We start from the raw sequence: 26,981 nt of genomic DNA, 5'->3' as shown, positions 1-26,981 counted from the left end.
TCAGGGGACAGACACTTTGTAGGGGCTCCCGGGGACATTGTCATCCCCCCACTTGACGATGAGGGTGTAGTTGCCCCCGTCATTGACGGTGTAGGTGACGTTGTACAGCTTGTTGCCCATGTGTTTGACATACACCTCCTCACAGGGGGTCCGGGGGCCGTGCACTCCCACCATCAGCATGTTGGTACCTGGAAGAGGGACAAACAGTCAGTAATGACCCTATAGGTGAGTGTGTGTGTGTGTGTGTGTGTGTGTGTGTATGAAACATGTGTGTGTGTGTATGTATGAAACGTGTGTGTGTGTGTGTGTGTGTGTGTGTGTGTGTGTTTGTGTGTGTGTGTGTGTGTGTGTATGTGTGTGTGTATGTGTATGAAACGTGTGTGTGTGTGTGTATGAGACGTGTGTATGAGATGTGTGTGTGTGTGTGTGTGTGTGTGTGTGTATGAGACGTGTGTGTGTATGTGTGTCTGTAGCTATCTCACCAGCTTTGCTGCAGTCCACACTGAAGGTGTTCTTCTGGCCCACCAGGGCCTTGGAGACCCCCGCGCCTCGACACACCACCTTGCTGGCGTCGGAGGTCAGCTTTGTCTGGACAGCTGAGCTGTACGCCCCGGCGGCCATCTTGGAAGTCTTGGTGACGGTCTCCACCAGGACAGAGGAGGTCTCGTGCAGGCTGTGTCCCCCTGAGAGACGCGCACCTGAGATATATGTAGATATATATATATAGAGAGAGAGAGAAAGAAAGAGAGAGATGTTACAGAAGACCCGCAGCGTCATGAGTCACCCAACCCAGATATTATTATTACATAACCCAAGAATGTTTCTGAAAAGTGCGGTGCGGTGGGGCCTACTCAGCCCCGGCTCCCTCCACCTGCAGGCTACCCCCACCCCCTCCCCTGTGTACCAATGCTCTGTGGGATTCTTGTGAGAAAAAGTACACACTATCTATATTTTGTCTATATTTGGCCTGCACCCAGCCTTCAGCGTTCTGTTGTTACGTAACATTTAGGAAAACTTTAAACTTTTCAGACTCGGGAGAGCGTGTCTGGGCGCACTTGTTTCATAACAAAAACATCCTTTGCATCAGGATCAAAGGGATACGCTCCACCCACACACACGCATACAAACAAACACACGCACACGCAAGCCGACGCACCTGTGACTTTGGCTTTGAAGGGGCTGCCCACTATGTGCTGCGGGCCGCCGTATTTGATGGTGATGAGATAGTTGCCGGGGGCCATTGGGGTGTAGGTGACCTTGTAGCCCTCGGGACACTCGGAACAGTCCATCTTCACCTTGGAGGGGCCGTCGATGTTGACCGACAGAGCCCCCGAGCCCGCGTTGCAGGTGTTCACCACAAAGTCTGAGGGGACGCCTATGGGGGGGAAAAAAGATGGTGAGGGGACTGGGGAAACTTTTGGATACGACAAGTATTTTTCGAAATAGTCCGATTCAGACCATCTGCGTCAAACACAATAGGGAGTGGGTGTACTGTGCACTAGTATATATGCATGTATATATCTGTATATATATATATGTATCTGTATACTGTATAGCTATTAGTTACCCGTCGATCCTCCGTCCAGTCCAGGCCCGTACGCCGTCACCATGCCCGGGTCCCCAGCCTGTCCCGGGGCCCCCACGCGCACGTTGAAGGGGCTCCCGGGTATGTGGCTCCCGTTAAGCCTGACGTCGATAGAGTGCACGCCGTTCTCCCGTGGAATGAAGCAGATCGCGTTCTTATCTAGGAACCGATAAGAGAAAGGGGTTATCAAGGATCAAATAGAATGTTTTGGAATTCCCATTCCACAGACCAGCCGTGTTTGTATGGAAGGAAGGGGATTATCACTTTCCCAATGAAGGGTGCTATAGTGTTTAGGATGGAAGAGGAGCTCACCACTGTCCAGTTCAGTGACGTAGCACTCCTCAGCCGAGCCAGAAGGGGTGTTGACTTTGGCGTCGATCACGCCATGCGCTCCGTTCCGCTGCACTGCAAAGGACGCCTCATGGTTCACCTTCAAATCCTTCTCCTGAGAGAGAGAGAGAGAGAGAGAGAGAGAGAGAGAGAGAGAGAGAGAGAGAGAGAGAGAGAGAGAGAGAGAGAGAGAGAGAGAGAGAGAGAGAGAGAGGGTCATGAGAGGGTATTGTTAAGTGGTGTGTGTGTGTGTGGGGGGGGGGGGGGGGGTGCATTAAAGTGCATACACGCATGTGCCACTGTGACTCAATATGTATATGAATAGACGGCCGAGATGCTCAGGATGAGTGTGAGCAGGAGAGAAGGTCGAAGTTCGTAGTATGGTGTTTATTGTTGTTTTCCCAGTGGGAGAGTCATCCTGTCAGCCATGAAAAGGTGGACAGGCCAGTAATACCTCAGGCCTGTGGTCACTTGAACACACACACACACACACACACACACAAACAGACCAGCCAGCTAGCATAAAACCCTGCAGAGGCCCCAGGAACAGTTAATCTCATTCACTCACTCACTTGCCACTTAACAACATCAACAACTTTATGTCCTTGGATCCTGCCAGAACATACTTCTCCTCCAGTTACACTTCAAGGGCAAATCAAACTATGGCACAACCCTGACCACCAAACAAACAACAATATGTGTGTGTGTGTGTGTGTGTGGGTGTGTGTGTGTGGGTGTGTGTGTGCGCGTACGCCTGTGCCTGTGCGCGTGTGTGTGTTCTCTTACCTGCAGGCTTGTGATTGTGAGTCTGCGCGCCTCGTCAGACAGTGTAGCGATAGGTACGATAAAGGGACTGTCAGGGATGTGCTCGTTGTTGAACTTGATCGACACTTCATAGTCGCCTGCAGAAACACATCACAAACACAATATGGTGAGGAAAAAGTGTCATGTGGCATGGTGAATAGATGATCCTCCCAGCAGTTTGCAGGTCAGAGAGCGTGTAGTCCTGATCATCGTGGGTCTCACCTGGCTCCTTGACGATATAGGACACCCCGCAGGAGCCGTCCTTCCTGTCCTCAAAGGAGATCTCCCCCTTGCTGGGGCCCTCCACCGCGATGGACAGGCCTCCCGCACCCGCCTCCCTAGTCCAGATACTGAACTCAGCTACGGAGAGAGGAGAGAGGAACACACACATGAGCACCTGGATCATACAGTCATGGATACACAACGAATGCATCGTTTATAGTGGTAAACAACATGTGTGGTTACAAAGGTAAATAGGGACGTGATTGAATGAATAGAACGTACCGGGGGCTCCCGCCACTCCTCTCTCCAGACCGGTGCCTCCGGCTCGGACCTTGTGGGAGCCTCCCTCGCCCAGGGGCCCCACGGTGAACTGGAAGGGGCTCCCGGGGACGTGCTGGCCGCTGTACTTGACGTTGACCGTGTGAGGGCCCATCTCCTGGGGGACGAAGCGCACGCTGTAGGTGCTGTCGCCTCCGTCCACGATTTCGGCCTCCTCAGTCTTGCCCCCGGGGCTTATCACCTGGGCCATCATCGGCCCGGCGCCTGCCTCACCTGGTGGTGGAAGGGAGGGGGGGATTGGATGGAAAGGAAAGGAAAGGGGGGAGGGTTTTTTTCATTGATTAATTCAATCCATCTTTATTGAACCAGGTCAGTTGAGGTCAAATACACAGCAAACATACTGTATATAAACATAAATATACATATACTTTACATATATACAACAGTTTTTAGGGTTTGTGGATATATACGTAATAAAGAAACAGTGATGAGCATAAATAGAAGAGAAGAGGTCAAACACAGGGAGGATATGACCAGTAACCACTACTGTGTGTGTGTGTCGTTGAGTCTCACCGTCTTGTTTGGGGGTGGCTGGTATCCCAGCGAAGCTACTGAGGCTCTCTCGGCCCAGGAACTCTCCGAACACGTCTCTGAAGGGGCTCCCTGCTCCCCCCATCTGGGTGCTCTCCTCCACGCGCACCTCCCGCTTGGTTTCTCCGCCCCGCGTCTTGCTGATCTCCGTGCGCTCTGTGCGCGTGTACGTGTGGCTGCTGCGTGTGAAGGTTCTGGTCAGTCTCTCCTGGGCTGATACCATCTGGAACCAGTTGCCTATAAGGAGAAGAAACCATAAGGGTTATCGTTATTGAGATTATCGTTATCATTGTTTGTGGAAAATGTTACTGTACGAATAATGGGTTATTCTTTTTCTTTCTTTCTTTTTAAATTATGTTTTTAGGGCATTTCTGCTTTATTGGGACAGAGACAGTAGAGATTGACAGGACGGATGGGTGAGAGAGAGGGGGGATGACATGCAGGATATGTCGACGACTGGAATCGAACCGGGGACCCTGTGATGATATGGTATGTATGTGCCTTAGCGTGCTATGCCACTTACACGCCAATAAAGGATGTTTCATTTATAGCATTAGTATTTCAACTGTAGTGCTTTATGGCTGTGGTGGACGACTCTCTGATTGTGTTTGTGACCGTTTGCTGCTAGACAATGTCAAGTTATTTTCTTCTGCTTTGCCACTCCACAATTTCACCTCCAAATGAATCTCGTATGTATGTCTGTCTGTCTGTCTGTATGTCTGTCTGTCTGTCTGTCTGTCTGTCTGTCTGTATGTCTGTCTGTATGTCTGTCTGTATGTCTGTCTGTCTGCCTGCATGTCTGTATGTCTGTCTGTCTGTATGTCTGTCTGTCTGTCTGCCTGCATGTATGTCTGTATGTCTGTATGTCTGTATGTCTGTCTGTCTGTATGACATCCGTTTGGGACCGTTGAGCTCACCAGGGATTTTGAGATTGAGGCCACAGGTGCTGCCCACAGAGGCGATGGAGGAGGCCTGTCTCTTGGTGGTGATGCTCTCCTTCATCCGTCCCTCTCCTGTGATCTTCACTGTGAAAGGACTTCCTAGAGAGAGAGAGAACGTCAACCAGTCAGAGAGGCCCACCCAAGTCCTCTAATTTGGGCATGACTACCGGTAATTCAAGTCCAAGTTTATTCTAAGCGCATTGTCACAAGTCTCAATACAGGAGACAAGTCTCGAAGAAAGAATGCCACTCAAATTAACTAAAACCATATTTTATGTTCAACACTGAAGTGAGACTGACCTGGGATATGCTTGTCGGCAAACTTGATGTTGATGAGATAGTTGCCTGGCTCAGTGGGAATGTAAGTCACCCTGCATGTCCCGTCCTCCATATCCTCACAGTTGATATCCACTTTACTTGGACCCTCAATCGACAACCCTAGACCTCCATAACCTGAGAGAGATGGGGAGAGAGAGAGAGAGAGGTGTATAATGGAAGGTAATGTGTGTATGTATGTGTGTGTGTGTGTGTGTATGTATGTACATCTGTATGCAAAAGCTGTATGCAGAAGCTAATATAGAGCGTCATGTCAACATGTCTGATGCTAGCTCCTAGCCTTACCTGCGTTTCTAGTGTCCACGAAGAATTCTGCCATTTCAAACGTATGCGCCTCCACCAAGCCTTTACCAAAGGCCTTGACCCTGCTGGCCTCTCCGATCTCTGACTGGCCTACCATGATCTTGAAGGGACTGTTGGTCACGTGCTTCCCAAGCTTCCTCACGCTCACCTCATGCTCCCCAACCTCCTTAGGAGTGAAGGAGATACCTGGAGGAGCAGTGGAGGAGAGTGAATGCACAGGAAATAAAAGGAAGAAAACTGGTATTGTTTCGGAGCGTATAATTCACGTTCATATAATTAACATTATAAATAGTGCTTTGATTCAAGGTAAGCTAACTGAACCGTTTCTCTGATGGCCTAGGTTTTAGTATGTGACTGGAAGCAGAGGTGAATGAGTGTCTCACCAATGTGGCGGTTGGGCAGTCTCTTGAGCAGGCATGGCTCCTCGTTGCCCGAGGGAGCTCTGATGCTGGCGGTCAGCAGGCTCAGGTCCGACTCTGTGATCTTCAACGACACATCCGCCGCGGTGCCGACGTTCAGCTGAGATGTCCTCGTGATGACGTCATCGCCTGGGCAACGGAGAGAAGAGAAGGTCAACACCAAATATCCACAAAACCACAATACATCTCCTTGAGCCCTAAAACAGATAGGATTCAGTGATATAGCAAGTGATATTAGCGGCCGTTGTCTCTGTACCGTAGAGCTCTGTTCAACAGGGACTGACTATGAGGACGCCCACAGCACTCTGGGAAATTTAGTTCACTCACCAGTAATCTTAGCAGTGAAGGGGCTGCCGGGGATGTGTTTGTTGTCAAACTTGACGATGATGTTGTAGTCTCCGGGGGCAGAGGGCAGGTAGGACACGGTGCAGGTACCGTCCTTGTTGTCCTTACAGGTGATCTCTGCCTTGGAGGGACCCTCCACGGCCAGGGACAGACCACCTGAGGGGGGGGGGGGTTTAGTGATTATGCTCAGCTGATTGAATAGCACATGAATAGCAATATGAAGTGTAATTCATGGCGTGAATAGGAGGAACAGGAGGAAATGAGAGTTACCTTCGCCAGCGTTCTTGGTGACCACAGTGAAGGTGGAGTTCTTGTTGACCGTGCCGTGACACAGGCCCGGACCATAAGCGGTGACCATGCCACTGTTCATGGCGTCCACGTAGAACTGGAGAGGGCTTCCTGTATGGGGGGAGATCATGAAGGGAGACCATCAGATATGACTGGCCCATTACTGTTTGGTTATAGGGCCTTATTAACCAAGCCTAGTCAACTGGCTCGGGGACGACATCTGATTAGAAGACAAATAGAGCACTTTTAGATGTCCATCTTCTACAGTCATGTCATCTGTTTTGAATGTATCCTTATTTGGGGGCTTTGATCAGCATTGTTGAAAAGTGAGTCGTTTGAGTCGTTTGTTGTCGGTGAGGTAGCATGACTCACTGATAGAAGACAAACACAGCAGGTGTGGCTTATGGCCGAGGCCATTCGTTTTTTAATTGAGATGACTTGTTGTGAAATTTGAGTGAAACGAGTGTTGAGTAGTAGCAGATTGGTGAGAAGCTGAGAGGTGATCATAATAATTGAAGTCATTCAATGTTTTTTTTCTCTCCCATCTGCTACTGTAATGTAATCGGTTTTGAATGTATCTTTAATTGGGGCCTTTTGCCCCAATAGTATTGGTGATGGTGAGAAGTGAATCATTAGATAAAATAAATATAGCCTATTAATGTAGCCTATACATGGATAACTGTATGAAATTACTGCTGTATGTTGTATGTTACATAAACACTTTTGGGACACAGTATTATGGGTATTTAGTGTTGTTTTTCATGTTCACATAAGTAAGTGCTAAGATCCAATAATTACTCTGGAAAAAGTTTGCCCCCCCCCCCCCAGCCATTAACATTTGAATAAGTTGGCCCCCATAACAAAGTAGTTGACTAGCCCTGTCATAGAGGGTTTATTTTGAACAAAACCGTACCTGGGATGTGGTTGCCTTCATATTTGATGTCCATCTCGTGCAGGCCCTTCTCTGTGGGGTGGAACTTGACTGTGATGGTTCCGTCCTTGTTGTCAGTGATGTGGGGGCGAGCCGTCTTACCTGAGGGCATGCGCACCTCACCTGGAAAGCATAACAATAGAATGTCACTGTGTGTGTGTGTGTGTGTGTGTGTGTGAGTGTGAGTGTGAGTGTGAGTGTGAGTGTGAGTGTGAGTGTGAGTGTGAGTGTGAGTGTGTGTGTGTGTGTGTGTGTGTGTGTGTGTGTGTGTGTGCGTGCGTGCGTATGCGTGTGCGCGCGTGTGTGTGTGTGTGTGCGTATGCGTATGCGTGTGCGCGTGTGTGTGTGTGTGTGTGTGCGTGCGTATGCGTATGCGTGTGTGTGTGTGTGTGTGCGCATGCGTGTGTGTGTGTGTGTGTGTGCGTGCGTATGCGTGTGTGTGTGTGTGTGTGTGTGTGTGCGTGCGTATGCGTGTGTGTGTGTGTGTGCGCGTGCGCGTGTGTGTGTGCATGTGTGTGTGTGTGTGTGCGTGCGTGCGTATGCGTGTGCGCGTGCACAGGGGACAGCGGCCTACTACCTGTGATCTCTCCCTGCTGTACGGTGAAGGGGATGACCAGGTTGAGAGGGCGGAACGAGGGATCCATGCTTTCTCTGGGGACGACAGGCTCCTTTGTAGCCTATCAGGGTGAAGGGAGAAACAACGGTGTAGATATATCATCTCTACACATAGAATGAACTGCTACACATCCACCCACATACAGTCAACATATATATCTAACATCCACACAACATATTGATCATATATATCATATATCAATATTAGATTATTCTGCCTCACCACAACATGGAAGGGGCTCTTGGGGATGTTCTGTCCTCCGAAGCGGATGGTGATGACGTATTTGCCGGGCTCGGGGGCCGTGTAGTAGATGTCGAAGGTGCCGTCCCGGTTCTCCACCACGTCCATGTCCAGCTCCGAGCCCTCGGGAGTCAGCACCGTGCAGGTGACCTTGCCCTTCCCAGCGGCCTTTGCGTCCACGGTGATGACGGTCTCCTCGGAGGCCTGGAGGCTGGCTAGGTGTTCTGAGGGACAAAAAGAAGGAGAGGAGAAGAGTTTAGAAAGATCTGTACCACCTGTGAATCCTGGTTGGGATTTCTAAATCCTCATAATTAATAATAATAAAAGAAAGCAGAGCTAACTGTCCAGTTACTCACCAAAGCGATGTCCTCCGATAGACACTGAAAAGAAAGAAAAATCATCAAGCTCCAGAAATATCGAATCCAATTTGATTTGCATTATGTATGTTTCACTCATAACTCGTGCATGCAATCCGGCAGGGTTGACTCTTATACTCTACACACCTGTGACCTGACACTTGCTGGCGTCCCCAGTGGGCATAGACTGGATGCGGTAGGGTGAATAGGGGATCTCGTCGCCTCCGTACTTGATAGTGATGGTGTACGGGCCTGTGGTGTCTGGTACGTAGGACACAGTGTAGGTGCCGTCGCGGTTGTCCTGAATGGTGGCCTTCTTCGGCTTGCCTTCAGGATCCTACAGGGGCAGATACGTCATGTGAACATGTGTAGGTTTGTGTCTCTAAAGGGCTAATGGGTGAAAAAAGGGACTACTAAAATAGACATTTTTAAGAAAGGGACTACTTCTAAAATGGAATTTTTTAAGAAAGGGACTACTTCTAAAATATAACATTTTAAGAAAGGGACTACTTCTAAAATATACATTTTTAAGAAAATTCATAATGCCGCAGTGGTTGAAATAGCTTGAGAGATCAGTTACTTCCTGTCTGGAGAGGCAGTTGGACCTACCAGTATCTGCACGGTGAGCAGTCCTTCTCCTGCGTCGCGGGCGTCGATGGTGAACTCCACAGGCAGGCTGGCGGCCACGCCTTTGGTGTCCAGACCGGGACCGCTGGCGCGCACCTTACTGGCATCATGGCCCGGCAGAGACCTGACCTTGAAGGGACTGAAGACAAGGAAGAGATGCAAGTTAGAGATGAAAAAATGAACAGGAAGAGGGTCGAAAAACAATAAAAATGTGTTAAATGCCCACACAAAAAGTAAACGAGTGGTGAATGTAAAGGTAATTCCGGGTCTCACCTGCGGGGGACCTCCTTTTCTGCGTATTTGACCGCCACTGTGTAGGGGCCGTCCTGGGCTGGGGTGTAGTTGACGGTGTGTGTTCCGTCGCCGTTGTTCTTCACGCTGACTGGCTCAGCAGCACCTTTGAAGATAATGTTACGATAAAATAAGTGTGTGTGTGTGTGTGTGTGTGTGTGTGTGTGTGCGCGTCTGAGTGTGTGTGCGTGCGGGTGCGCGCGTGTCTATCTCAGCCCCTCTCACCTGTGGGTCCGTTGAGCTTCACCTCCAGTGGGGCCTGTCCTGCCTGGCTGCTGTCCACAGTGAAGGTCTGAGGCACGTGGGCTCTCACTCCGTTGCCCAGCCCCGGGCCCGAACACTTCACCTTACTGGGGTCCACCGCGTCTCTGACGGGCACGCGGAAGGGACTGCCGGGGATGGGGTGTCCTCCGAAGTTGATGTTGACGTCGTATTGTCCCGGGGTGAAGGGGACGTACTCTACGCTGCAGCTGCCGTCCTTGTTGTCCTTACAGGTCATCTTCGCCTCGGACGCCCCCTCGATGGTCAGGCCCAGACCTCCGGTACCGGCCCCCCTGACAGACACAGTCGAAACAAAATGTCAACATCCTAGTTCATCTCCATAATACAACAGAAGAAGATCTCGGTGCTTGGTGTCAATCATTTGAGGATCATTGTCAGGTGAGGTTGTCATCTATCTGCTAAAATGGCATTTTGGATTTCTGTATGATGACCCTACCTGGTCTCCACAGTGAAGCAGTTGGGTTTGTTGGTGACTCCTCCCTCCAGACCAGGCCCGTAGGCCCGGACACGTGTGGGGTCGCAGCCCTCCACCACCGACACCCGGAAGGGACTCTTGGGGACGGCCACGTCGTCGTACAGCACCTCGATCAGATGCATCCCTGAGGACCGACCACACCTGAGTCTCAGTCACTGTAATTTGGGTGAACTACCACCTTTAAAGTGTTTGTCTGTCTACCCGTGTGATTTCAATACAGGTAGACACGTGCTTTCATCGCTACTTGATCGCAGCCAGAGCCTTTCTATTTTTCAAGAGGTCTGACGACCAAACCACCCTCAAGACCACCAGGACCAAGCTCCGGACCTGGGGTGATAGGGCCTTTTCAGCCACAGCCCCGTCCCTCTGGAACGTCCCCCTCCCCAACCATATCAGACAGGCCAACACCCTCCCAACATTTAAACAGGCGCTCAAAACCCACCTCTTCAAGCTTGCCTTCACCAGTTAACCCTCTCCCCCTCCCCTTCCCATGTGTCCCCAGCACTACCTTAACCTTTTTGTGTCTTTTTATTATTACTACTCGATCTTTTCAGTTTGTAAAGCGTCTTTGAGTGTCTAGAAAAGCGCTATATAAGTCAAATGTATTATTATTATTATTATTAAGAGGAATACATGTCTTCCTCATTTGTTATTCTACAGTAACATGTTCTGGACAGAGCTCTCTCTCTCTCTCTCTCTCAGTGTATCAGTGTGTTCCCAGCCCAGTGGTGTAATATTAGAACACATCTGATGGCGGGATACCGCTGTGATCTCTCAGCTCCCCTGTACGTGGCCCACAGCACACATACCTCCCTGTTTAAGAGCTTCTGTTCCAGCGCAACCTCTATTTTTAAAAGCCCCCCCCCCCCCTCCCCCTGCCTCCCTGCTCTCTAAGCCCCCAGATGACTTGTCTACTGCATCATCCTGTATTTGTAACTTCTCTCTCTCATATCGTCCCAAATGGAACCTCCTCAGCCACCTGTTGCTAATCCTCTCTCCTCCTCTCCCTCTCTCTCCCCCCCCCCTCTCTCTCTCTCTCTCTCTCTCTCTCTCTCTCTCTCTCTCTCTCTCTCTTTCGGTCAACCAAAAAGCTAAAACTACTTTAGGTTTGTATATAGTACTTTCACTGTTTTGACATGGAATACAATAATTCAAAGTAGCTCACATGTGCATTAGAATCCTCTCTCTCTCCATTCTAGAATACTTTTCACTCACTGAATCAACATGGTTGAACTCCATAAAAGAACAAGTGAAAGCAGCTCTCTCTTTCCAGAGGTTCTTACCATCCTCAAAGGCAGTGTACTCCACTCTGTAGGTCCCGTCTCCCTTGTCTGTGATGTAGGCGTCCGTGTTGGTGCCTGAGGGGTTGATGATGCGGGCCTTCACATGGCTCCCACCGCTCTTAGTCTGGGCACGGGCGTCCACAATGAAGTGGGTGGTGACCTCCCTAAGGACCCCTGAAGACAACAGATAGCAGGCAACTGTTAGCTGTTTTTTAGTGTTAGCTATAGTAGCCTTTACCAGAAAGTTTCATGCAGCCTTTAGCTTTAACAGCCTAGCATTAGCCATAGCCTACACTGGAATATGCCTATAGATATGGACCGCTCCAGGTCTATGTATAGTCTACTGTAGCCTTACCTCTGGGCTCCACTCCTGGCCCGAAGACCTGCACCCCACTGGTGTCCACAGCCGGCTCCACCTGGATGACGGAGGGGAACTTGGGCACCACGTGACCCCCGTACTTGATGGTGATGGTGTGTGTGCCGTGGAAGCCGGGGATGTAGGTGACGGAGAAGGTCCCCTCGGAGGTCTTCTGGATGTGCACCTCGGCCTGAGCCCCGGACTCGGACACGATCTCGATGGTGAGCTCCGCCTCCCCCGCCCGGGTGCAGTCCACCGTGAAGGTGGCCGGTTCCCCTGCCTTGGCCTTCTCCAGGCCGGGCCCGCTGGCCGTCACCTTGCTGGGGTCGAAGGCGGGTCGCACCGCCGCCTTGAAGGGAGACCCCGGGATGTGCTGCTCTCCGAACAGGATGTTGATGGCGTACTCGCCGGCCTCCGTGGGCAGGTAGTTCACCGAGCACGTGCCGTCGCCGTTGTCCTGGCACTCGATCTTGGCCTCGCACGGCCCCTCCACGGTCAGGCCCAGCCCGCCGGCGCCGGCGCCCTTGGTGTCGATGGCGAAAGGAGCCGGCTTACCCACAATGCCGCCCTGCAGACCCGGGCCGTAGGCGCGCACCTGTAGAGTAGAGCGGCGACAGACTGTGTAAGTCTCACAGCGATGGCCGAACGTGTTGTTATATCACTCAGACTCATTCAAGATTTGAATTGGAAGTAGCTCACAGTAAGATAACTTGTTCTTTCTTACCATTACTCTCCCCATGAACGACTAGGATTCATTCGTAGGGTTATTTACCTTTGAGGGATCGGCAGGCATGACCCCCTCCACAGCGAACGGGCTCCCAGGGACGGGGTTGGCATCGTAGCTGACGTCCACCTTGTAGGGCCCCTCCTCTGGGGGGATGTACTTCACACAGTGAGTTCCATTGGCTGCGTCGGACTCCAGCTTGCATGGGATTGGTCGGCCAGAGGGCGAGGTCATCTTCACGCCCACCTCTCCCTGACCTCCGGCTCCCTTGGTGTTGACTGTGAACTCCTGGTCCTTCCCAACCTCCACCTCTGCAGGAACAACCACACATGAACACTTCAATCATCTCCTGTCCTCATTTCTAACAATAGTCTTTCAAATGTTGATATCCTATCCCTCTTGACTTGCTAGTGCAGTGTACTGTGGAGGATTATGTTTAGGACTTACTGCTGTCCAGCCCTTCCACTTTGACCTTGCCCAGGTCCAATTGCTGGGCCACTGTGATGACGAAGGGGCTCTTGGGGACGGGGTCGCCACCATGGGTGACTGAGATAGTCATGGAACCCTGACAGAGAGAGTGAGAGAGAGAGAGAGAGAGGAAAATATGTAATCGTAGAAGGATTGAGACAAATATGAGAGGATTGAGACAAATATGAGAGAAGATGTCATTCCGATTGGGGAACCGGAGGACCTAAACACGAACGAAGACGTTGTCTCAGATCGCAAACCCACCTGTTGGATAGCGGTGTACTTGACGGTGTAGGAGTAGTCGTGGTTGTCGATGATCTCAAAGTCCCGTACCGCCTCTCCCTGGGCTGTCGCGGTGAACTGGACCTCGGGTTTGGCCTTGCCCGCTCCCTTGGTGTAGATGGTGAAGTGGGTCGGAGTGCCGACCTCCACGCCTGTGACAAACACATCTCATATCAGTCCCCCGAACCTCCTGATCTATCACGTTTGTTTCTAAATCCAAATGTTTTTCAGGGTCATCTGCGTCTGAGACAGTGACGTGGTGTGGAGGTCTCACCTGTCTTGTTGAGTCCAGGACCCTCGGCCCGCACCTTGCCTGCATCGTGGGACGGATCCACCTTCACTTTGAATGGACTGATGGGAATTTCCTGTAACACAAAGTTATTTAGAGTTAATAGAGTTATTTCGAACTGCCACTCATTATAATATCTTCACACCTAAGGACTGAATATGGTATTAAGGCGTTACTAAAAGCCATGATACGGATACGCTAAGCCATGTAAAATCCAGTCAAATACTACTCTCTAGTCAAGAACCCAGGCTCAGTGTTGGTCTTACTTGGTCAGCAAACAGAACCATGATGGTGTAGCGGCCCGCGCCGGGGGGAGTGTACTTCACGGTGAAGGTGTCGTTGTCGTTCTTGATGATGTCAAAGTCGATGTCTGCCTCGGCAGGGCCCACCACGCCGGGGGCGCACTTGATTCCGATGCTGATGTCACCTGGAGACGGTGGTCATTTAAACGAGACGCACATTTTCAGGCATTTAAACAACACACGATAGACACAGTATCAATATCTTCCTGTGTCCTATGTAACCTACAACTAGCTAGACATTTCTAGTTATTTGCCTTCTGTGTTCCACCTCGCCGTGTGTCTCTCTTTCCCCTTCACACACACTCTAACACACACACACCACTCACCTTGTCCAGCCTCACCACAGTCCACAGTAAAGTAGGTAGGCTCGTTGGCCTTCAGCCCCGTCTTCTCCACTCCGGGTCCGTAGACCTTGACTTTGTCGGGGTGGCAGCCCTCTCCAACAAGCACCTATATGGAAGAACCCGGTTGCTTGAGACAGATAGACTAGTGCTTGAGACATAGCTATTGCTATTGCTACCTTCCCATATCCGTTTATATCTATATCTAGTAGTGGATATATAGCTGGACGAAACAGTAAGAGAGAGAATGGAGTCAGAGAGAGAGAGAGAGAGAGAGAATGAGAGAGAAAGAGAGAGAAAGAATGAGAGAGAAAGAGAGAGAGAGGAAGAGAGAGAGAGAGAGGAAGAGAGAGAGGAAGCAAGAGAGAGAGAGAGAGAGAAAGAATGAGAGAGGAAGAGAGATGACGGGGAGGGACAGAGTAGGCGAGGGGGTCAGAGGCTCCGCACGCCCACCTCAGCTGCAGGGATGATGGAGAGAGACACAGACAGACAGAAACAGAGAGACAGATAGAGAAAGAGAGCCACAGACTGTCTTACCCTGAAGGGGCTGTTGGGGACGTTGACGTCTCCCCAGGTGACAATGATGGTGTGCTTGATGGGCTTGGTGGGGATGTACACACACAGGAAGGTGCCGTCTCCTTTGTCACTGATCTTAATGTCGATTGCGATACCCTCTGCATCCTGAACGGACAAGACGTCAACACCAGTTTGCATTATAATGCATTATAAGCAATGGGAGTTGGGCTTCCTATTGTTCTCCGTACCTGGGCGTAGATCTTGAGATGGCCTTGTCCAGCCATGCGGGCGTCGATGGTGAACTCTGCAGGTTTGTTTATAATGACACCAGTCGGCGACAGACCTGGACCAAAGGCTTTCACCTGGAGAAGAAGAGTACAATTCAATATGTGTGTGTGTGTGTGTGTGTGTGTGTGTGTGTGTGTGTGTGTGCGTGTGCGTGTACGTGTATGTGTGCGTGTGTGGTGCGTGTGTGTGTGTGTGTGTGTTTATGTGTATCATAACAAAAACCTAGAGCTGGTGTGGGCGGGGCTTACCTTTTCGGGGAAGACGTCATTGGCTGCTGGGAGGATGTGGGCCATGAAGGGGCTGTCCTTGATGTCCTCGTCATCACAGATGACATGAACAGCATAGTCGCCTGGCTCTGTTGGCCAATAGCGAACATCGCAGGAGCCGTCGCCCTTATCGTCACACTCGATCTTAGCCTGAGACGGGCCTTCGATGGAGAAGCCTGAAGAGAGGTGGAAGAATAGATACGTTTTGAATTGTCTCTCATCATGCTAGATACACACAAGCACTCTATTGGGTACTCCCCCGGTACAACCCCTGTACTGTACGCCCCGCGTCTCTGGTCCTAACTTACCCAAGGTTCCCACTTCAGTGCCGATGGCCTCCACCACAAAGTCAGCTGACTTGCCCACCATGCCCGTCACCAGGCCGGGACCCCACGCTCGCACCTTCTGCAGGCCCGCTTCCTCACTCACCTCCACCTCGAAGGGGCTACACACACACACACACAGACAGACACGCACACATAATCATTACTACACAGTTCTAGCCTACAGTGGATGTTGAGTGTAGGAGGTGCTGCTGACTGACGGGTGTGAAGAGGAGTCTTACCTGCGTGGTATGGGTTGTCCTCCCCAGGTGACGGTGACGGTGTATTTACCAGGCTGAACGGGGTAGTAATCACACTCGTACACTCCGTCTCCCAGATCTTTCACTTTCACTGGCTCCTCTGCTCCAGCTGAGGGTATCGAATAACAGCATGTTATCATGATAGAATAGTACCTTACTCTACACATGTATCTGATACATGGACTGCTACGCTACATAATGCAGCTCAACACAAAATACAAATGTTGAGCTCTACTTAAATAGAGAGAAAGCAGGGGGAACATCTAAGAGAGAGAGAGAATAGACAGATAAAGCAGAGTGTGTGTGAAAGGTAGGATGAAAAGAGAGAGAAGGAGGAGGAGGAGGAGGAGGAGGGATGCTGATGACTCACTTGGTCCTTTCACTGAGACCATGAGCTCTCCGGTGCCGGCGCCCTTGGTGAAGACTTTGAAGTCTGCCACCTCCTTCACCCTCACCCCCTTAGGCTGGATGCCTCTGCCTGCGGCCCTGCAGGCGTTGGGGTTGACGGCTGGAGAGAGAGGATGGGGGTAGAGAGAGGGTTACACACCGAAAAGACCAACGAGAGCTGTTTGAGGGCAGTATTAGTAGTATAGACGCTGATGATGATGCTCCATTCACATACTGTAGGCGGTCATATGCGACAGCTACAGAGACAGACAGCTTTGGACTTTGAGATGAAGGGTTATGTCTGCAATGGCATGATGCTTAAGGTTGCAGCAAGAAAAAGAAATGGAGGCATTTGAGCGCACCGACGCATTAAATGACAACATTTCAGTCACACAAATGTTGATTGCAGGCAGAAATCCTCTAGATTGGGCGGATGGCTATAAAATACATAAATGTTCATTGCAGGCAGAAATTCTCTAGATTGGGCAGATGGCTATAAAAGATATACTTGGATATAGTAAATGTAGATAGAATGTACATAGTCAATGTATAAAAAATGTTCTCACTGATAGAAAAATGCACCAAAAAAGCAACCCCCCCAAAAACAACTCAACAGAGCAAGCAAAAGTCGTTGGAGTCACAGAAGCATACACCAACGCAATCTGGGCAGAACACGATCACTGAAATCACCATGATAAGAACTTCTCTGATGACCACAGGATGACATTCAGCACACCACACTCTCTCTCTCTGAACACGTCTCCAATAGCAACAAGCTGGCATAAGGCGAGGCAGCGAGCGCCCAAGCACAGCACACGTCATGGCGCTCGGAGGCCACGGGGTCGGCCCAATCAGAGGAAGCTAATACAGGTGCGTGTGCAGGGGCACGGCACGGCAGGGCGGGGCATAGAAAGGGGTGGGGCCCGGCTGCTAGCATGTCAGCACAACGACGGGCATAGGTTCCCCCAAGCCCCTCAGTGGACCATACTAACTTGGTCGGCCAGGTTTGGGGGGAGGAGCCCCCTTCCTGCCCTTGTCTCCGGAGGGAGGACGAACAGACTGAGGGGTCCCTATCTGAACCGGGGGCCCGGTGGAGGGAGGGGCAGTGGGCGGAGCTAGAAACGACAGACAGGAAGTTGGTTAAGCAAACCTCTAGTTTGTCACGTGCCGGCCCAGGGACAGTGATGGTTCTTGACAACGGACTGTGGGATTGGGAGTGAGAAATCACCAAGGCAACTAACTACCCAGCCTCAACAACAAGTGATGAGTGTAGTGACAGTCGACAGTTGTCGGCTCACCCTCGGCGATGTTGACGTTGAACGGGCTCTTTGGGATCTCCTGGCCTGCGAACAGGACGTGGATGGTGTGGGGGCCCTCCAGCATCGGACGGTAGGTGCAGCGGAAAACACTGTCCCCTTTGTTCTCCAGAAGGAGTTCCACTGTGTCCTTCTTCCCCTCGGGGTCCACGATGACCACGCTCACATCGCCGTTACCGGCACCTATGCAGCAGGGAAGGGACGACGCTGTTATCCTATCAGGAAATGAATGGAATTCCTGGAAAAAGAGCATTTCTAACCGCTGCGTGGGCTGGTGTAACCTGTTAGTTCAGCCAGTCTACCATGCTAACCTGCAGTGTAGATGTCAAAGTAGGTGGGCTTGTTGGCCACGTTGCCAGCGGTCTCCAGGCCTGGTCCTCTAGCGTGCACCTTGTTAGGGTCACCCATGGCTTTAGCCACGTTCACTGTGTAGGGACTCTTGTCAATGTCCTGTCCAGCAAACAGCACTTTTACCTAGGAGGAAACAATTGTCAAAAAAAAAGTATTGGTAAGATTCCAGTAAGATCATAAAGACCATTACCATTCGAAGGCTTTGGCATATCATGATGATGAGAACTGTCGGTTACCTTGTGGACTCCCTCGACCTTTGGCATGTAGGTGACAGTGTAGGTTCTATTCTTGTCGTTGTTGGCCACCACTTTAGCCTGGAAGAAAGCCAAACATTTGACAGATCAATACAGCTCTCTCTGTACTATATTAGCAGCTAAGCTAAGCTAGCTGTTGTGACGTGTTCATAACGGCAGGTCTCTCTCTCTCTCTCACCTCCTCCTTGTATCCCTCAGGATCCTCCACGTACACCAGGACCTCGCCTCCACCCGCCTCCAGCGTCTCCACGGTGAACACAGCCGGCTGCAGGACCATGTTGCCATGAGGCTCGATACCTGTGAAAGGCGGACAGTTCGTTTCAAGGCTACACATCGAAAAAACAATACATCATGTATATTAAAAAAAGGTTAGTATTCAAAAGTATACTAGTTAACGGTCCTTTCTTCCAGTAAACCTACCAGGTCCGAACGCCTTGGCCTTGTTGGGGTACAGCTGTTTGGCTTTGACAGGCGCTCCGGGCTTGAGCTTAGCCTTGGGGAACTGGGACAGGTAGGTCATGACTGAATGCTCGTCCACATCAGGATCCACTATCTCCTCAGGGGCAATCACCTAGGCAACAAGCAGAGGGGGGGGGGGGGGTCAAAGGTTAATACAACCTCAATTGTAATGTTGGAAGAGGATTGTTTTTTTTAGCAATTTGAAGACGACAGACATAAAGTGCATTTCCCTCTGAAGTCCCTTCTTTCTCCTCCACTCTCTCCCCCTTCTCTGCACGTCGGCCATGTTGGTTGTTGAGCTATCGCAGCGTGGTGTAAATCTGTCCTCCTCTCTGGCTATATTTAACGCCAGGACAGCAGGGTTAAGGACCTCAATAAGCTAGCCACGGGGATTTAGCATGAGCCTGCCCACTCCCTACACCTCCTTTACAGCTCCGCAGGAATCCAGCCTGCTAGGCTCTGGGAAGCCATGATGGCACACACCCGACGCTAGGCTAGGCTATGTCACTAATGCCTGTACTGTTCTGGTACGGCATAATCACATGAACTCGACACCTTAGAATAGAACCTCACTCTAGCTCTAATCATGCCCACAAATCTCACACCGAGCCTGAGAGTAAACGAAGGCTAGGAGAGGTCTGATGATAAACACTGTTCAATACGCTGTTCGGTACATGTGTACACCAAACATTCCATAGCCCTTCATTCGCACACAAGTTTCTCCACTCCAGAGTGGCTGCACAGGCAGGTCTGTGTGGGAGTAACAGTCTGTCTTACCTGAGGCACGCCCAGCCAGTCGTCCGCCTGCTGCATGGCCTCTCTGGCATTCTCCACAGGCTGGTTAGGGTCCCAGGCCTTCCAATCAGGGCACAGACCTACAGGTGGAGGTGGAAGGGGAGAGGAGGAAGGGAGAGACACACACACATAAGGGTTTAGAGAATGGGATTGGGATTAACATCAAATGGCATCCTCTATAGGTAAAACTAAAACAACAACATGCAGTGTCACTATCATGACGATTGGTATAAACAACAAAGCCACAATCACCCTCAGGGCTCCGCTCCTGTATATCCAGCGGTATAACGAGCTAGTCCTCTCTCCACACACGTCTCCGTCGCAAACAATGACAACGACGACAACAACAACAACGGGTGTTCGCTCTGTCACTTTCACCGACAACGACTGTGACGAAAGCAGAAGCTAAACTGCCCGTGTGCTAATGCCTAAATTGGATTAGTGTTTCAGTGCGACGCAGTGAGTTCACTGACTCAAAGGGCCTGCAGGCTCGACAGGACACCATTATCTCATTAATACTGACACACTAAAATGGCGCTACGACCTCAGAACCAGTAGTTCTACTTAGAACCCCAAAAAAAGGTTCTTTGGCTGGGGGAAGTCTTTGAAGAACCCATTTTGGTGCCGTGTAGAATCCTCTGACATCCGAATTACCTTTCTTTTTCTAGAGCGTACAGTGGCATATATTGTAACCAGCATTTACATTAATCCCCTGGACAGTGATAAAAAAATCATGAGGTCAGGGTTTTTTCACTAACAGTATGAATGTGATTAAAAAGACGTCAGTTGTGGGTGGAGTGAGGGCGGACCTCCTGAAAGGAATGCATGACGACAGACAGCCCAACCACGGCCAGATATCGATACTCGAGAACAACAAATCTGAGAACAAGTAACTCCGGAGTTAAGCCTGATGGTCTCAGCCCCAAAGTAGGCCTCCATCTCAAAGCTCTAGGAGGTAATATCGATGGACACAGCCAAAACAAAGGAGATCACTCCCACCTTAAACCTGTTATATAACATCCAGACACGCAGTGTACTGCTCAGTGGAGAGAAATAAGCAGTTTAAACTTTTAGAAGCTAAAGGATTCCAGCAGAGCAGTCACCTTCCTTAATGCTATAAGCTATTTCGATGGGACCCAAAGAGAAAAGCGGCCTTGTAGGGTAACGTTTGGTAGCTGCGTGTTTAAAAGCTGCTTCGTTTCAGTCCTCAAGATTCTTATGTCATATAAACACAGTCAAACACACTGTTCTAGACTCCCCCTCGCTGTCGCCTCCTCCTCCGCCTCACACCTTTGTCTCACAAAGACCAAAGGCTCAGTGGAGAGACTTTAAACAGCTTCTCCAGGGGGGGGGGGGGTTCACGATCAGTTGCGCATCTACGATCCCGGTCAAACTTAAAGGGTTTCGAGGCAGCGAACCCCTACGCCTCTCCACTCCCATGCCCTCTCTTCTCCTCTACGGAACAGAACGATCCGCTTTTGGAAGCCGTGCCAAGCATCCTCCCTCTTGACAGATGAAGGAGGAATCGTGTGCCCAAATTTGGGTTGTAGTGTGAGTGAGGCTATAAACACTAAAGCCAGGCCTGGGGGGCCTCTGGGTCCTGAGAGAGAGAGCATCACTCAGTGTGGGACAGCTGGCTGGGTCGTCCTCCTGCCCCGCGGGCCACCGAGGCCCACTGACACACACAGCTCTCTGGGGTAGGGCAGGAGGATCTTACCAGTTGTGTGTGTCTAATGTCAGAGGATGACATAACCTGGCAGAGATAGATACAAGCACCTCACCAGGGAGCTTACCGTTCCTAAAGATTAGAACATTAAGAAGCACTACACTACTACACTGTTCCTGAGTTAGCTCTAAGCCTCTCAGGGTTCAGCGATCGGGGTTCTTTTCCTTGTTATCAGATCGTGGGGGGGGATCAGCTCTTACCTGGGGCACAGTTGTCTACCAGGGCGCCCAGGGCCTTGCCGTCCCTCCAGTCACGGTGGAAGTTTTTGATGGGCAGCTCGGGAACCTTGTTCTGGATCCAGCCCAGCAGCCTCTGCTTGGGGGTCAGATTCTTGGCGTCCTCGTCATCCTCGTCCTCCCACATGGGCATGGAGATGGAGTAGTGGAGGATCAGGGTCCAGATCAGACCCAGGATCAGCTTCAGGTTCCCATCCACAATGGCCTTACTGTCTGTAGGCGGAGAGAGAGAGAGAGAGAGAGAGAGAGAGAGAGAGAGAGAGAGAGAGAGAGAGAGAGAGAGAGAGAGAGAGAGAGAGAGAGAGAGAGAGAGAGAGAGTAGAGAGAAAAGAGGATGCTAAATACCAATTCATATTCCACTACTACAGAGAGAACGTACAGGTCAGGGAGCACTAACCGAAACAGAAACAGAGAGAGTGTGTATGTATGGCATCTTTGTAACAAAATGATTTCACCTGAACGGGCAGCAATTTTTAAGTTCAGATAGACAGGGTCACGCTATGTTGATCTAAAAAAGAAAAAAGTCTAACCTAAAAGTGTGACCTCCCCCCCTCCCCCCACCACCCCTCTCCACCCACGCCTTCCTCTCCGCCAGGCGACTGACGGAGTATCCCTGGCATCCCACATGCTGTCACAATGAGACGACCGAGACAACAACAGCTGAGCACAATGAGTAATCTGAGTAAACAGCGCTTTGGTTTTAATTGCTTTTTGAAAGTGCTTTGATAAATCAAATGAGATGCACTTCATGTTAATAAAGTGTCCAGCGATTACTCTACACAGACTGGGGTCTCACCTTCGACATGTCTCAGCCTAACAACTAGGACTAAACAAACCTCCAGTGTGGATGCAATCATAGACACTAAAGTAGACTGGGTAAATGACTTAGCTAATAAAAGTGTGCAATGGTTCATTCCAAAGACTTAACAACTGGGGGGGAAACTATTAAAAGGAAAGGGCACTGTCATGTGAGTTGTTGATGAAATCTCCCATCTATCTATCCTATTCTAGGTCACTGTCCTCCAGTGTTCAATAGGATGGTTTGACTGTCATAGACAGGTGCTGTGGTGTTGTGTGGTGTGGCGCATTTAAAATACTGCCATCTCAGGCTTTGAGGACAGCCGTGTGTGTTCAAACAGACATCTGACAGACAGGCAGACAACCCACAGGCCTGTCTCTGGTTACATTCGAACACATGCAAACCTTTAGGCTTTCTAAAGGTTAATGTGGCACTGGCGGGTTCAGTAGCCTTGGCCTGCTGTGTGCTGCTGCTGTGACATTGTAAAAAAGTTACTTTTGTGTGCGGGTGTGTGTGTGTGTGTGTGTGTGTGTGTGTGTGTGTGTGTGTGTGTGTGTGTGTGGGTGTGTGTGCGGGTATGTGTGTGTGAGTGTGTGTGTGTGTGGGTTTCGCTGTGTGTGTGTGGGTGTGTGAGTGTGTGCGTGGGTGGGTGGGTGGGTGGGTGTGTATGTGTGTGTGTGTATGTGTGTGGGGGTGTCGGTGTCGGTGTGGGTGGGTGTGTGTGTGTGTGTGTGTGTGTGTGTGTGTGTGTGGGTGTCGGTGTGGGTGTGTGTGTGTGTGTGTGTGTGTGGGTGTCGGTGTGGGTGTGTGTGTGTGTGCGTGGGTGTGTGTGTGTGTGTGTGTGTGTGTGTGTGTGAGTGTCTGTCTGTGTGTGTTGGAAGGAATGTCATTCCTCTGTTATCATGTCCTGTTTCTGTCAAACCTGTCTGGCACTACACGTGTCCACAAGGGCACGAGTACAGACACCCTCTTCACTCCCCCACCCACACACACAACCATATACTGCCAACAATTCTACCAGTTCGCAGTTAACTTCTAGTTTAGGTCTAGAACTGCAGTAACACTATACTCAATTTATATGTCCAGTCATGTGACTTTTTACAATTATTGTTTATTTTTGTTTTGTTTTCTAGTCCCTTTGAGGTGGAGACTGTCTGTGTGTCTGTGTGTGTGCGTGCGTGCGCGTGCATGTGAGTGTGTGTGACCTCTGACCCCTGTGCCGCCACACTCAGCAGGGTGCTGGGACATTCCTGAGGTGTGAGGTCACCACAGAGAGTTCCCCCCAGCATCACGCCACACACACACACACGCACACACACAAGATGGTGACTGTGCCCTTCACAGCCCCCCGCTCAAAGCCGCGGTCACACCGGGAATTTCACCGGCCCTTGTGGGAGAGCCATCAGTCACCACCCCAGATGGCTCCCCTGTCAGGACTTTAATGAACCTGCTCCTGCATGAAATATAGGCCTGGAAAATGCTAGGCTCCGTCGTTCAGATCGACTGCTTACTCTGATGAATGAGTCACACAAAATGATCGTAAAAGTTGCTTATGTGGAGCAATAAAGGTTCTCCAGAGCTCTTTCCATGTAGTGCTTTGTTGGAAGATGTCACTGTATCAGTCATCACAGCCAAATGCCACCGAGACATTCCTTCCCAGCTGCCCCTCTGCCTATGTCATAAGTACTGTATGTAAATAAATACTGTATACCCCAGGTGCTGACCTGTCTGTCTATGACCCCCTCATCCCAATAGACAGACAGGTCTATCTAAAGCCCCTGCTATGGGAGTGTCCAGAGTTCAGCTATATATGTTTCAATCACTCATCCCATGGATTACCCCTCGACTCACAATAACTCTCTGCATATCCCTAACCATCACATTATGCACTCAACCAGCCTAACCCAAACCTCCACACACTAACCCCTGAGGCGAACTGTCCAGGCCCCCTCTGTTAGACATGAAGAGATATTGGCTGCCGACAGATATTGGATCCTAGTCACTCAGACCCCTGGCCTGACACTCCTGACCTTCAGCAAGTGTGAATGGGTGTGGAGAGTGAGGGGAGTGTTTAGGGATGTGTGTGTGTGTGTGTGTGTGTGTGTGTGTGTGTGTGTGTGTGTGTGTGTGTGTGTGTGTGTGTGTGTGTGTGTGTGTGTGTGTGTGTGTGTGTGTGTAGGTGTGTGTGTAGGTGTATGCATGTACATCATTGTGTGTCATTCTCATTAACACAACTCTAATGAATTTCCAGTTCCTTGCTTGCCACTAACAGTGGTTTCAGAGAAATACTGCATATTGATACAGTATGAGGCCGGCATGGCTTCTACCCTGACTTGGACAAGGGATCTGAATGGCACCTCTGCTGGAGAAGTTTCCAGAGAGCTGACCTCACTGCTGTGGCTTCCCTAGGCTTCTTGAACACATTGTGTCACATTGTGAAGAAGATGACAAGGATTAAAGAGGTGTAGATAGACTCAACATCCAACCGAACTGATAGATATGTGTAGGCCTGCAATTATACTCCTAATCAAGTGAATGACGAAATCCCTAAAAAATGTGTGCGGAAAAGCCTCCTCCCAGGATAGCTGGTGTTACTCTCACCTGTTTCAATCTTAACAAATATGACATTCAACAAACTCAACAAAGTCAACAAACACCCAACAAACTCCCCATCATAAAGGAGCTTTTTGTGAAATGACAGTCAATAACTAATCAATGTAATCATTGTAGTGTAGGCCTATAGTAGGCTATGTCTTCTCTGTACAGTTACGCGCTCTGGCACTTCCCTCCGGACACACTGTCTCTCATCCCCTCCTCTCCATCTCTCTCTCTCTCTCTGTTTAAGTTCAACAATAAACATGCAACCCAAAGTAAGTTGACTTACCTATTGATACCAGTTTGATATGTTCCCTGTCCAGAAACTCCAGCGCTACGGAAACATTTTCCAGTTTCATCTGTCGGAAGTTGGGTCTGGTGTGGTACTTTCTGTACATCTTCTTTTGGCTCAACACTTCCAGGAGGCCAATAAGCCTGAGGCCATCGGTAAAGTCCCGCTGGAGGTCGTGGATGCTCTTGTTGACGCACTTCAGGTGCTCGTTGCACCAGCGCGTAAAGGTGTTCTGTTGGATCTTCTTCCACGGCGCGTCTTCCGCCAGGTCCTTCTCCGTGGCGGGCATCTCGTCTTCCTCCTCGTCCCCCTCGGTGCCCTGGCAGTACTGGGGTGGGTCGTCGTAGGTGTTAGTGTTCATCATCTTGGCGTTTTCCGTGGCTCTTTTTATACCGCAAATGAGACTGGTGTGTGAAATTGCGTGCACAGCGCACAGCAGCGCAAAAAAAAACTTTAGCGCGTCAGTGCCAAGCGCGCCTACGCGCTATGAAAAGTTTGAAAAAGTTGGAAGAGTTTAAAAAAAAAGATGAGAGCCTTTTCGGATGTACTTGTGAAGAAGCGACTTCTGTCAGGACAATGATAGATTGAAATGATCCGATATACAGTGTACACGACAGACCGGTCCCCGTTTTTTAATTGGCAGTGTCTTGACAAATGTAGTCACTCCTTCTTAATAGATGTCTCGGAGAATAATGTCGGTTTTTCGTAGCTTCGTAGCAGGTAAGAGGAGCAGATGTAGAGTACTGCTCAGTACAGCTGAATATGACAGTCTGTTAAACTTGAATGGAGTGAGGGGCTAGAGCTGGGTTTATAAAGACCCCCGTGGTCACGTCACACCTGTCTACTGCCATGTCATAACCACAATCATAGACTATTTTCTAATCCCTCGGGATAACGGTGAGACTCAGGATTGGTTGTAAACGGTGATGGGGCAGTGATTGGCTCTACAGCCGTGTGGCGCAACAGTTGTGACAAGCGCGCTTTATTTTTAGTCGCTCCAATTTGGGGTGGTGGGGGATGTGACTTCTCGGTTGTTAAAAAGTGTGTCATGTCCAGATCAGGGCTCCCAAAGTGGTTAAACAATTGAGTCAAGAAAAGAAAAATGGCGCATGTATAAAACAAAGTGTACTTCAGTAGCCTATATCAATGTCAATGTTATTGTCAAGGACCCCAATTGAAATAAGCCAGTGGCTTTCTTGTTTTTTTTATCCTTTTAGTTGACCTTGTATGTAATATGTACTTTCATGTACCTACTTCTGCAAATCTTCTAATAAAGTTTTCAATCAATCAATCAATTACATGGCTTTTTGCCACTTTGCCACAAATCCCTATTATAATAATTGTATTAATGGGCACATCTCTTGGAGACATAGTGCCTGCTAGTGGTTGATCAAGCTATTGCATTACATGTGATTCACAAGTATCTGTCACCCCAGGGTGAAATATATATATTACCAATCAACAAAATTGCAACAATGAGTACCTATGAAGAGTGTCCTTCTGTCTGAATGAAGGTCAGAGCTGATGGAAATATCCAATCTGTTTCTGAAGTAATGTAATCCCAAGGAAAGGCCATCAACTTTGATATGAAGCCATATTTAGACTTGACATTTAGACCAGCTATTTATCGATAAAATTGTCTTCTATTGAGTTACCTAGCTTTAGGTTTAGCTTTGCGAATGTTCTACAGTGGCAACACAGACAGTGACTGATCAACAGTGGATTGATTGACTCATATGTTTTTATGTCAACATAAATTATTGTATGTCCACTAGAGTGTCGAGTCCATTCAAGACCATTACAAGATAAAT

At 49.8% G+C, this 26,981-nt stretch overlaps 1 protein-coding gene across 2 annotated transcripts; it reads right to left on the bottom strand.

Annotated features, from left to right (window-relative positions):
* LOC308170161 (filamin-C-like) lies at nucleotides 1-25,534 on the bottom strand (the record flags this gene model as incomplete). Of its 2 annotated transcripts, none has more annotated exons than XM_080544919.1 (46): nucleotides 1-188; nucleotides 483-698; nucleotides 1,157-1,375; nucleotides 1,568-1,744; nucleotides 1,898-2,030; nucleotides 2,702-2,817; nucleotides 2,942-3,079; nucleotides 3,224-3,493; nucleotides 3,794-4,048; nucleotides 4,729-4,851; nucleotides 5,052-5,204; nucleotides 5,373-5,576; nucleotides 5,774-5,938; nucleotides 6,137-6,310; nucleotides 6,425-6,553; nucleotides 7,356-7,496; nucleotides 7,951-8,050; nucleotides 8,125-8,440; nucleotides 8,582-8,609; nucleotides 8,733-8,922; nucleotides 9,195-9,351; nucleotides 9,486-9,609; nucleotides 9,729-10,057; nucleotides 10,222-10,384; nucleotides 11,544-11,717; nucleotides 11,899-12,496; nucleotides 12,674-12,936; nucleotides 13,073-13,190; nucleotides 13,358-13,527; nucleotides 13,650-13,740; nucleotides 13,931-14,091; nucleotides 14,293-14,416; nucleotides 14,845-14,988; nucleotides 15,072-15,185; nucleotides 15,360-15,553; nucleotides 15,686-15,822; nucleotides 15,943-16,069; nucleotides 16,331-16,468; nucleotides 17,646-17,846; nucleotides 17,975-18,137; nucleotides 18,251-18,328; nucleotides 18,447-18,565; nucleotides 18,689-18,839; nucleotides 19,505-19,602; nucleotides 21,449-21,697; nucleotides 25,168-25,534. In XM_080544919.1, 46 exons carry the CDS (start codon nucleotides 25,532-25,534, stop codon nucleotides 1-3), a joined length of 8,187 nt encoding a protein of 2,728 aa, XP_080401045.1. The 2 variants fall into 2 exon arrangements, with proteins under 2 accessions (XP_080401045.1, XP_080401046.1); XM_080544920.1 differs by having other exon boundaries at nucleotides 8,212-8,453; nucleotides 8,586-8,609.
* Nucleotides 25,535-26,981: the final 1,447 nt, after the last annotated feature.

The sequence above is a fragment of the Nansenia antarctica genome (assembly GCF_963989245.1).
Source record: "Nansenia antarctica genome assembly, chromosome: 14".
Classification (NCBI taxonomy): Eukaryota; Metazoa; Chordata; class Actinopteri; order Argentiniformes; family Microstomatidae; genus Nansenia; species Nansenia antarctica.
This window is presented reverse-complemented; position numbering and strand designations above follow the sequence as displayed.